General features: G+C 38.9%; 1 protein-coding gene across 1 annotated transcript in view; it reads left to right on the top strand.

The window, feature by feature from the left end:
- Positions 1-3,458: 3,458 nt before the first annotated feature.
- The window catches only part of LOC126416824 (UPF0389 protein CG9231), a 30,781-nt gene continuing 21,641 nt past the window's right edge, over positions 3,459-12,598 (top strand). The window contains exons 1-2 of the mRNA XM_050084711.1: positions 3,459-3,643; positions 7,410-7,563. Coding sequence (XP_049940668.1) covers positions 7,410-7,563 — 154 coding nt within the window. The 5' untranslated portion in view covers positions 3,459-3,643. The remainder of the gene's footprint in view (positions 3,644-7,409; positions 7,564-12,598) is intronic.

Genomic DNA, 12,598 nt, shown 5'->3' with positions numbered 1-12,598 from the left:
GAATGTCTTTTGAACAACTCCTGCAGCATGACCCCATGTTGAAGCAACGAGGCGAGGCAACAGAGTAGGTGTCTAAAGGTGCAAGTCAGTGATGGTGCCCACAAGCGAATCACCCGCCACTGCCTGCGAATCCGCATTCGCTTTTTAAGATTACACTAAGAACAGCACGCGCACAGCCATTTAAGAAGTTAGTCTTCCCGTGCTCCACATGCGAATGGAACGGATGTTAACCCTAATATGGGAAGTACCCTTTGTCTTGTTAGTCGCATTGTTTTACATAGCACGGACCCAAATGTTGACGGTGATCGTTATGGGTTGATTTCATGGGTGTTCGTGGAACACCACTGGCTCACTCTTCTCTACTGGCTCACTCTTCTCTACACAGCGGCTTGTGTCAAGTGAGGGTACTGGTCGTGTGTGGTTAGCGTAAGGGCTCTCAACGGATTTATTTGCGTTGTTTTGGATCATTTTAGAAATGAATGAAAATGAGAGGGGCCTCCGCTCAGAAATCTCCGAGGGAGGTGCCAAATATAACGTCCTCTTCCGATGGACGGCTGTCCATCAACAGTCTCACATATACTCACGCCAGGAATCAAACGCAAAAATTTGAAACTGAAACACTTTCTCACACTGATACACACAACTGTGTGACATAATTAAACGTGAAAATATATAGTTGATCACATTACATTAGTTTACTGATTTCGAGGTACAATTTACTGTTAACATTTTGCCGCTGGCATGCTAACGTAAAACCTATCAGATGATGTGAGATGCAGAAGTGCTTTGCCAATGAACTATTCACATTTACAAATTCCATGCTCTTCGCTTTGGTTCATAAGTAGTATCCCCAGAAATAACGCCAAGGGTGCCTACACCCTTGGGCAAGGGCGAACTAGAAATTGTAAAGGCAACAGTGATGAAATCTAAATGGAATTTATATATTTTATGAAGTTAATAGTTATAGTTCATTACTGATAACATGATGTAATATCTTTAAAATTTTTTTTTGTTTATTCTTTGGTAGCAAAGATATGATGATTTTGGGATAGCTGCTAAGTAAAGTCAATAAAGAAGTCTTAAGCAGGTGAAGTGGCGCGTGTTCTTGGTGATTTAAAATTAGACTAAATATCGTCAAGCAACATCTTTTGGGAAATGCTGCAAATATTACGTTACAGCAGTTATATTTGGTGGCCCCGACGTGATAATAAGAAGATATGACGACAAACGGGAGCATTTCCGAAGATCGCCTGGAAGCAAACAAGGTTAGCATCAAAATTCCGCCTTTTTGGAGTGAAAAACCCGAAATTTAGTTCTATCAAGTAGAAGCACAGTTCAGCATTTGCAAAACTGTCACAGAAGAAACTAAATTTAATCACTTAGTGTCACAATTAGAACCGAAATACATCCAGAATATTTGGGACATTATTTGCGGCACAGATGCGAATAAATATTCGTTGGCTAAGGAACGTCTACTGAATATTTTCAAAGAAAGTGAAGATAAGCATATTAAGAGATTAGTTACTGGAGTTGAAAAAACACTTATCAGCTACTGAAGCATCTGTATCTTAGGATCAGTTTATTCTATCTCGTGAGATTTTTTTTAAAGCCAAAAAACGAAAATAAGACACTACAAATTGTTCTATAATAAAAAATTAATAATCCACATTACCTCAATATCATTACGAAAAATATTAAGTACCGGCCGAATAAAAAACAAACAATTAAGTTAATTAAATCTCACGTTTAATGATGTACCGAATATCAAGCGATCGCTTTTAGATTAACATTCAATTATTTTAATGATAGTGCTTATTACAACACAAAACTGCTTTATTATCTATGCCTCGAAGTGAAGACATTACGATCTATGACTAAGGAATGACGTCATTGTTCAAAGCCGACGGGTTGTATCCCCTGCTGCACTAGACCCACTTGAAGATAGTTCAGCTGAAAAAGTGGCAACAGCCTTCTACCAGCACTGGATTGCAAGATTTGGTGTACCACCGCAGGTAATCACTGACCAAGGAGCACAGTTTAGATCGCAGTTGTTTAATAATTTGGGCATAGTATGTGGAATGAAAATTCAGCACACAACGCCATATCATCCTCAATGCTATGGCAAAATTGAGCGACTACATAGAACTGAAGTCTGCAATCAAGGCCCATAACAGTTCTAATTGGACAGAAATTCTGCCTACTGTTCTACTGGGGCTGCGCACTGCAGCGTGAGAAACATCGCCATTCGTCTTCCAAAATATTAAAAATAATCCAAACCCCACACCCCATACTGGTAGCCCACTTGACGAACTGTCCTATGGGCGCCCATGAATAACGCTCACTGCTGCTGTTGTAACAGTTTTGTTATCGTCTTACCAAATAATTTGTTGCTTTTACTTCATTTTTTGTCTATACTTCAAATCTCTTTCTCCCTGTCTCTCGTCTACAGGTACTTTCTTTATGTGGTAATTTCCAAATTTCTAAAATACCGGCAGGCCTACTATCTCAGTGTCAGTTTTATGTTTTCGCTTCGTGAAATTGCGGAAGAACAGTCTCTCTGCGCGAGAAGCTGCTCTTTTGCTTAATTACGCTCTGTAATATTTTACGACAGCTAAAACTGAAAAAAAAACACGTTTTTAACATTCGTTTTTCACTCACTGATTTAGTGTAGCATTCACGTCATATTACACTACCGTTACACCTTACAGGCATCATTCACCTTCGTAATAGCTTCACGTATTCCTCGTCTGTTTAATAGGCTGTTAACAATAGAAAGCATTCAGTCGATAAAATCTCACTTTTGGAAACAGGCTTAGTTCTTCGGTACGTTTTCCGATTATTACGAAGCTCCGGTGCGTTTTCCGATTATTACGAAGCTCCACATTACAAATTCGCACAATTGGCGTTTGCATAGGGATATCACCGTTATGAAAATGGAATATCAGACATACCTACAGCACTGGCACAAATACGTAATTCGTTTCTCATCTTCCAGTGTTAATTTTACAACTGGTTTGGGGAACTGTTCTACTAGCTCAGAAAAATGGTAGTATGTACTGATTTTCTGACGCTAGCAGCAACACTCGGGGAAGAAAATTTTGACAGACTAAAACTTATTGGCGACTGTAAACTACTTTTTTTTGGTGTTGTAGTAATTGAATTGTCACAAACTTTACAGAACGCTCCCTTTCCCACCTCTCTTGCCGCTTCCCCGCGACTAAGCATGACAGAGGCTCCCGCATGACAGAGGCAGGAACACTCATGACGTAAATGTAAACACATTAGTCTACTGAAATACTTTGACAATGCACATTGCTATTAAATTGTTCTTAGTACACCTTGAAAATTAAAGCATGGCTTTTGTCTTAGCAATATTATTTGTTTCGTGACATATTTTGTGACAAAGTTTTCACAATTGATTCAAATGTTTTGACTAAGTAGACATGAGAAGGTTGCTATCAAGGTCAAAGAGTTTAAGTGGAGTGAGGTATATATACCAGCGCAGTTCAGTTACGCGTAGTAGCCGCAGTGCTAGGGGTGATCTGTGTACAAAATTTTAAGTAGTTGTATTACTCGGTCATAGTATTAACAGTGAAATTGTGCTCGTGTATGATACAACAGAACGAAATTCCAACGGCATAAGGTATTTATATTTGTATTATGCCCTTTTTGTAACAGTTGTCATGAATTGGAAGAACTTGAGCACAGTTGTCATTCACTAATTGGAATGCATATCGCGTTGCATAAATATTTGTCGATTTTCTTAGTACCCTCCAGCTGTGTCTTTAGTTGGTGGACCAGGGAGAAGTTTGCCGTTATAAACATTGTTTTTAGTAGGTGCCGACAATTATGGGATGTGTCAACTGGTTAACGTTTTTGTAGCAGATTTATTCTCTTGGACCTCCTACATTTTATAATTAATTATGGGAAAATGTTCATTACCGCATCTGGCTCTTAATGTTGAAACAATGAATAGTGGTTACTATTCAGCTCAGTAAGTTGTCAAGCATTGCATGCAGGAAGTGTCCACAAAGTAGTGTCCCTTTAGTAATGTTATTGTTATTGCTGTCCGCTAATTCTGATTGTAAGTGATTGTGAATTTCACAGGTTATGCTAGATTCATTCTTGATGTCAACCACAAATATCATGTATTGTATTGGCAAGTTATGTGACAAACTGTAGGTGTGTGAAGAGGTTCCGAAGACGTTCCCACAAGTAGTTGTGTTATCAATTTTACATGACATTGTTACTTCATGTTTCTGTAGAACAAACATTTTTTTTATCTTAGTTGCATTGCCTCAGATGATTATGCAAAAGAAAGGTATCGGGTATGTGTGCAATCCCTTTTTTTTAGGACAACACAGTGGGAGAGAATGCAAACCAGGCAGGGCTGAGCTTTTTGGTTAATTTAACTAATTGTGTGTTCATATCAGCTTAGGTTATTTGATCTCTAAAGCTTCACATTGGGAGAGAGTATATGGTGCTGTTTCTTCACCTGTACGGAAGACTTCGCCTAGGGTCTCATTTCTCTATACACCTCATGTGTAGGTTTGTCTTAAAAGTTCACATGGCCTGTCATTAGCCCTATTGTGAGTTTAGTATATCTTATGTTCAAGCCCTGGGTTAAGGAACTTCTCTTAAAGCATGGCATGGGCATCGGCATCATGAGCTTGACATGTTTGTTTTTGGATCATAGTCCATGTTGCCTTTTGATCCAGTTTCATATTTATGATTTAACCATTCCTTCGTAATGGTTAGGATAGGATCCAATGCAATAAATGGAGTTGTCACACCTATCCTGGGCAGGCTATCGGATTGTTCATTGTCACTTGATTCCTGAGTAACCAGGGACTTACAGGAGGTTTACCCTGTTGCTTTCATCTTTATTTGTTTACATTTTCTGCTTGTAGGCCAGCAAGCTGATGTCTTTTGCAAATGCCATACAAAGGTTGATTAAAGTAATATCTATATTACACTTACTCACAGTAGTGCTACATACATTTCTCTTAATAGTTGAATTATATTACATCTTACAACAGAGGGCAAGTAGATTAGAATTCATTGAGTAAATATAAATATTTATTTACTAAGAAGGCTTTTAACTCCCTGTGGAACAGTTTGGTTCACAAGTTTTCAAAGCATGTCCATGGCAGCTTGTTGAGCCATATCTGCCCATTAATATAAGGATTATTATCGGTTATTTTTAATTTTGTCCTCTGCGTGAAGTAATTATCCTTACTTCTGTATGATACTTACGTGCATCAGTGCACTTATTTAGTTCGTTTTTACTATTCGGAAAAAGTATATTAAGTTTATACAAATACAAGGAGTATACGGTTACATATTTTTGTTGGACAAAGGTTTCATGGCAGGACTGTCGGGATTTTAGTCCATGCATTAACCAATGGCTCTTTTCTGTAATGCTGATATTCTATTCAGGTGCAGGTCTGCTGCACAACCCCACAGTCCAACACCACAATTAAGAAATGTGTAAACTGTTCCACAGTAAATAATTTTTAGTATTCGAGTAGGGACTATTTTTACCAACTGAGTTATCAGATACAGGCAGCAGCTGATTTTCTCACACACAGAAGAAATGTTGTTTCCCAAATGGAAATTTTTGTCCAGTTCGACACAAAGAAATTTAATGTTATCTGTTTCTGTTGATGTAATATCACAAGTATTGTTTATTTCAGCCTCATGGGAACTAATTGTTTAAATGTAAGTAGCTGGGATTTACTGATGGTGTTTAGGCCCTTTTGTAGAAAATATTTAGTTACTTTCATCATGCCCTTAGTTCAGCTGAGTGTGATATCTCCAAGTCTTTTTCATAAAATAAGAGAGAGGTGTCATCAGCATAGATTACTAGATGGGAGTTGAAGGGTTGTCATGTCATTCACATAAACCACTAAAAGAGAAAGGGACCAGGGATCGATCCCTGGATTACTGTATCTCGAAAAGACTGGCAATCTATTACCTAGTTATCTGTTTTACATGTAAATTTAGTACACTGTTTGCAATTTGTTATGTAGTAGTCAGTAATTGCATAAATGAGTCCTCGATGTTGGAAGCATTCAGTTTCTTAAAGAGCAACCCATGGTGTCACAAGGGCTTTATTTTGCAACAATCTTTGATCTCATCACATGGGCTGACAGATTTCAGGAGCTGCTTGGCTGTCTGAATAAGTGTAGATGCTACCGTTTTTGTAGTGCCCATGCAAACACTCTCCAGCCACACACACATTGATGGCAGATATTTCTACCTGGAATACTGTGACCAGCTTCTGTAGAAAGATGACACACTCTGGTATAGCCTGGATCCCATGAATCCTGGCTCCAACATCTTTGTTTGTTTTTGACTCTCCAGTAAATCATACTCTCTCTTCTGCTTGGTGTCGTGGTTTGTTTTTCCTCTGATCCATACGTCCAATTGTTACACTGAAATGTCTATTGAAGCAGTTGGAAGGTATTTTATAGCCAGCCGGTGCTTCCCTAGCCATTCTTGTGTTTCACATTCCCTGTTTTGCAGTAGGATTCTGGATATCCTAAAGGTACCCATCTATATCTAGTTTTTAGCCTGTATACTCCTGCTGTCATGTCCATTTTTACCCACAAGCGTGATGGGGTCATGTCCAGCACAGGCTCCATCCCAGCGGTGGGTATGCAGCTAATTCCATCCATTAAGCTAAGCAGACCAATCTCTACTTTGTTCCACCATACTGTAACCCAAGGCCAATGGAAGCATCCAATTCCTCACATCGGGTCAGTGGAGGTGTCCGATCCCATCCGTCAGCTTTGACCCGTGACGTAAGGGTGTTGTGTTGTGTTGTGTGACGTCATGACAGCGTGGAATTTAGAGAGAGAGAGAGAGAGAGAGAGAGAGAGAGAGAGAGAGAGAGAGAGAGAGAGTGTGTGTGTGTGTGTGTGTGTGTGTGTGTGTGTGTGTGTGTGTGGGGGGGGGGGGGGGGGTGTTGTTGTTGGGTTGGGGCCAACCAAGTTTGCAGTGCTGGAATTTGTTGGTGGTATGTATCTTTTTTCTTCTCAAGTTGTGATGTTTTGTGTATTTATGGTGTATAGAATGTGTTTTAATTGGTTTAGGGATGTTTGATTTTTAGATTTTTGAGGTGTTTGGTTTTGGTTTTATTTCTCATAGCTGTAAGGGTTGGTTTTTGGTATGCCTTTTCCCCACAGCAGGTGAAGCACATTAAATAATGTTTTTAATTGGCTTACTGACACATTGGTTCGTCTTGATCAATAATCTTAATGTTCTCTAGTGGGGGTGGGGGGGGTGGGGGGGGGGGGAGAGAGAGAGAGAGAGAGAGAGAGAGAGAGAGAGAGAGAGAGAGAGAGAGAGAGAAGGGGTTTTTACACATTTCAGCATAGTAATGTGATTTTTTATTCTGTTTTTAGATGTTTCCACATATAAAAGGTCTGCTGCAGAGACAGCAGCACGTAGCGGTCGCCACTCATAACACTCAGTTTGCAGCAACCAAGACAACAGCTGCTGTGCAAGAGACAGCCACCAGTGCCCCAAAAGCAGAAGGAGCATTCACTTCAGGCCGTGGTATGAGAGATTAATTTGTTCTGTACTGAATACTGATGGAAGATAACGGCAGGTCACAGTATATAGGTGTTGGGGGAAAAAATTATACGAATGTAATTCATAAAGCATCTAGCCAGATTTTAGTTAATGATTTCATTGAAATATTGGTTATTGCTTGTGGTGCAGACTGCAGGTCCGTACCCACTCATTGACACTGGGAGCTACTCCATTAATCTTTACACAGTGTGATATTTATGTCGTAAAAGGCGACGAAAAGAACAAACCACTAATAGGGCTAACCCCCCTTTTAGTGTGATTAGTTGGTTCAGGACAGAACTAATGAAGCCTCGGACAAGCGCTGTCATGGTCGGGGACGACGCTTGAACACTATGCCCGTCCACAATGGTAACGACACTGCTAGCCACATGGAAAATGATTTAAATCCAAGTAGAGGTGTTTTGCAGGATATGCTTCCTGCAACCACCCTAGAAGGAAAACAAAGACAGAGGATGAGATGGTCAGATGATGTCAACAGACACCTCATGTTCTGTTATTACTAAGCAACAAATGTAGGAACCAACTGGATACAGATCACAAGTATACACAACATTTATTTACCAGATACACAGAATTAAAATTTTTAACAGAACAATGACTAGCTGATCAGATCCGTGTAATAATCAAAAATAACAGGATACCGCAGTCAGAATTAGAAAACATCAAACAAGTAGTACAACAAATACTGGAACAAAATAATGTGCAATCAGAAGAAGAAGAAAATACAGTAATGGACTCAAACATCCCAGAGCAAACAAACAAAGAACAACACGCATCAATTAAACAATCAACGGAAATCGAAATCTTAAGACAGCCACCAGGACAAGCACAAATAGAACACGAAGTGACACACATGTTAGATATAAAAGGAAAAAATTGAGCTGATCTATATAGAATACAAAGACACAAATACAGGCATTAGACCATTCTTGCATAGACACCCAAATAACTCACAAGTCTAAACAACAATAACAATTATCAACACTTAACAAAATAAATGAAAATACAACTATGGAAGAGTTACAACTACTGGTTTATATAGGAGCACTCACTACACTAAATATACACACTAGGCAGAGATCAGAACCAACCAACACACAGAAGAAACCCACAAAACCAGCATGGCAACACAGGCTACAGGTCAGAATAGAAAAACTGAGAAAAGACATCAGACAGCTAACACAATTTATAAGAAATGAAATATGAGACAAAAAACGAAAAAGGTTAGGTAAATATCACAACAAGAAGTGATAGAGCAATTCGTGAAAAGAAACAAATTACAAACATTGACCAAACGACTTAGAAGACACAAAAAAAGTGAAAATAGAAGGAAACAAAACCAAACGTTCAACACAAACCAAAAGAAATTTTATCAGGCAGTAGATAACACACACATTAAAATAGACAATCCACCAAACATAACAGACATGGAACACTTCTGAAGCAACATATAGTCAAACCCGGTACAACATAACAGACATACACGGTGGATACAAGCAGGAACAGACACATACAAGATGATACCACAAATGCCTGAAGTGATAATTTTGCAACATGAAGTCACCCGAGCAATTAATTCTACGCACAATTGGAAAGCCCCTGGAAAAGATAAAATAGCAAATTTCTCGCTAAAGAAGTTTGCCTCAACACATTCACATCCAACTAAATTATTTAACATGAATATAATAGAGGGAAACATTCCACGTGGGAAAAATATATCTAAAAACAAAGATTCTGTAACTTACCAAACGAAAGCGTTGGTATGATGATAGGAGACAATAAAAAACACACACATACACACACAAATTTCAAGCTTTCGCAACCCAAGGTTGCTTCATCAGGAAAGAGGGAAGGAGAGGGAAAGACAAAAGGATGTGGGTTTTAAGGGAGAGGGTAAGGGGGGTCATTCCATATCAAATCACCCAATAAAAAATAAATTTTACACCCACCTCCTTAGATTTACATGAACTTTGGCTCAAATGGTTCTAATACCATCCTGACAACACCTGCAAACTTTTTTTGCTGTATCTCTTATAGTTTCTTTTTATAAATTTTTAAAGTTTTTATGCTTTGCGTTTTCCGAACCTTCGGAAATGGTAAATTTAATTTGTATTCAAAACTTTAAAATTGCTTATCTTAAAAACTCTTTTAGATAACATCATGAATTTTTGCAACAAGTTTATTTATTATACATATCTGATACAGAAGCAAATAACCAGAACCACTTCCTCATCTCCTCAAACCCAGAACCTCCCACAGAAGAACGCCAAAAGTGTCCCACTTGTGACAGGATACTTTCCGGGACTGGATCAGACTCTGAATGTGGCTCTCCAGCAGGGATACGACTTCCTCAAATCCTGCCCCGAAATGAGATCCATCCTTCATGAAATCCTCCCCACTCCACCGTCCACCTAACCTTCGTAACCTCTTAGTTCATCCCTATGAAATCCCCAAACCACCTTCCCTACCCTCTGGCTCCTACCCTTGTAACCGCCCCCGGTGTAAAACCTGTCCCATGCACCCTCCCACCACCACCTACTCCAGTCCTGTAACCCGGAAGGTGTACACGATCAAAGGCAGAGCCACGTGTGAAAGCACCCACGTGATTTACCAACTGACCTGCCTACACTGTGAAGCTTTCTATGTGGGAATGACCAGCAACAAACTGTCCATTCGCATGAATGGACACAGGCAGACAGTGTTTGTTGGTAATGAGGATCACCCTGTGGCTAAACATGCCTTGGTGCACGGCCAGCACATCTTGGCACAGTGTTACACCGTCCGGGTTACCTGGATACTTTCCACTAACACCAACCTGTCAGAACTCCGGAGATGGGAACTTGCCCTTCAGTATATCCTCTCTTCTCGTTATCCGCCAGGCCTCAACCTCCGCTAATTTCAAGTTGCCGCCGCTCATACCTCACCTGTCTTTCAACAACATCTTTGCCTCTTTACTTCCGCCTCGACTGACATCTCTGCCCAAACTCTTTGCCTTTACAAATGTCTGCTTGTGTCTGTGTATGTGCGGATCGATATATCTGTGTGTGTCTATCGACCTGCCGGCGCTTTTGTTTGGTAAGTCTCATCATCTTTGTTTTTGGATATATTTTTCCCGCGTGGAATGTTTCCCTCTTATTTTTATAAGAATTGCAATATCTAGAGTCTCAGACCTGATTGAATGCTCAAATTTGTTTTAATTTACTCTTAAACATATAGGCTACTTGATAAAACAAAAATAATGATGGCTTTTTAACATGTTTATTAATTATAGTAGATTACATTAGAATTATGTACAAAGATAGTGTACTTACGACACTTATGTATAACCCAACTGATTGCTTGAAACATTGAATTTTTTGAGTAATTTTGTCTTTTTAATAAACATTAATGCTGATTCAAACTGTTTTTCCACTTCACCCAAGAGCTTTCAGTTCTTTTGATACAGTCTTTTTTGAAGTAATACATTCTTCCAGTGCCGCTTGATTGAGGTGCGTCTACTACACAGACTATGTGCTCCAAAGGCACTATGCAAGAATCTTCTCTTTCAGGCCAATAAAATGATGCAGCTGGTCCTGAAGGATGTAGAAATAGAATTTCTGCATCTTCTTCATCATTGAATACTGTTTTTACTAGTCCAAAGTACCAGTTACCATCATAATTTGCAGCCACATAGCTATTTATGGATGGTTCAACACGAACCCAATCAGAAGAAGAATGGAAAGAAAAGACTAAGGAGGGTTTTACACTATCTGTAGTCCTTCTAATTTCAAGGTTGTTTGTTGGAAGTGGTTTGAAGTTATGAAAACTTCTTGTTCCAGAATGGTTCGGGTTGCTGAAAAAAAGTTTTTCTAGTTTTAACCGTAGCAAATCAGCTTCTTTTTTGTCAATAAAGTGAAAATGAATGTTTTCAATATTGAAAATGAATGTTTTCAATATTTTGTTCACAAAACTTGTACACATCGATTGCTGTCATTATTTGTTCTTCGTCTGAAAGCTGTAGACTGGCTTTCCTTAAAATTCTTTTAATAGTTCCTCCTAGGCCATCACAAATTGACTTCCCATGACTTGTTGCAAAAAAAGAGTGGTGGGCCTTCAAATTAAAGTCTCTCAAGTGTTCTGTCAAATTTTTAAAACTGTTTCTATTTTTGTACTGCCCAGCACAACCATCTGTGAAGTAGTGAACTGAGTCAATGTCAGTATGATGTAATGACAGCCACTTTGTAATTTCTTTTTGTACAAAGTTAACAAAACCAGTGTCATGATCTTGGTCATCACTAATAAAACAGTGGTTGGAAACAAAAACATTGTTTTCCTCATTTCTTAGAAAAACTCCAACTGGGTGTAGAGTACAACCACCTGTATTCCAGTGGTAACTTTGGATCTCATTTTGTATAACAAAGGAATAATTTTCACTGAAATCCATCACAGTAATTGCTGTTTTGAGTGGTGGGTTTTCTTTCAATCTTTTAAAGGCTGCTGATTGGGATTTTGCTATAAACGAGTGTGGGGTGAGCTTTTCCAATGACCTAACCAATAAAGAAATGTAGTCTTAAACACTGATGGACTGTTTGATCATTTCTGCCCTGTCTGTGTTAACCCACTGACTGATTACAATTTCTTCTTCTAAATCATAATCTTCACTTAGTTTTTCAGTTAAGTACTCAGTTAGTGCAGTATTTGCAAGACAGCTGTCGCAATGATGTAGCATGCAGTTTTGGTTTTCCGTGTTGCACACAAGCATCTTAATTAGGTCTTTATAAGATTCTTCAATTTTCACAGCATCCAGTAATAGTTTAACATTCTACTGGATACTGCATACACATACAGTGTGTGCGCCTGCAGCACCAGCAGGGATACACTATTTAGGTCTCAAGAAACAAAATTTTGAAAATCCTACTTCTACCTCGGGATTCTCCCATTTGAAAGAATAAGAGTTCTCTCAAGTTACACAAAATGAGTCTTTTTTGCATGTACACATTTTTTTGAACACTTACTTTGT

This window comes from Schistocerca serialis, chromosome 1 (assembly GCF_023864345.2).
Source record: "Schistocerca serialis cubense isolate TAMUIC-IGC-003099 chromosome 1, iqSchSeri2.2, whole genome shotgun sequence".
NCBI classification, from domain to species: domain Eukaryota; kingdom Metazoa; phylum Arthropoda; class Insecta; order Orthoptera; family Acrididae; genus Schistocerca; species Schistocerca serialis.
Note: the sequence above shows the minus strand (reverse complement) of the source record. Positions and strands in the feature narration are given on the sequence as shown.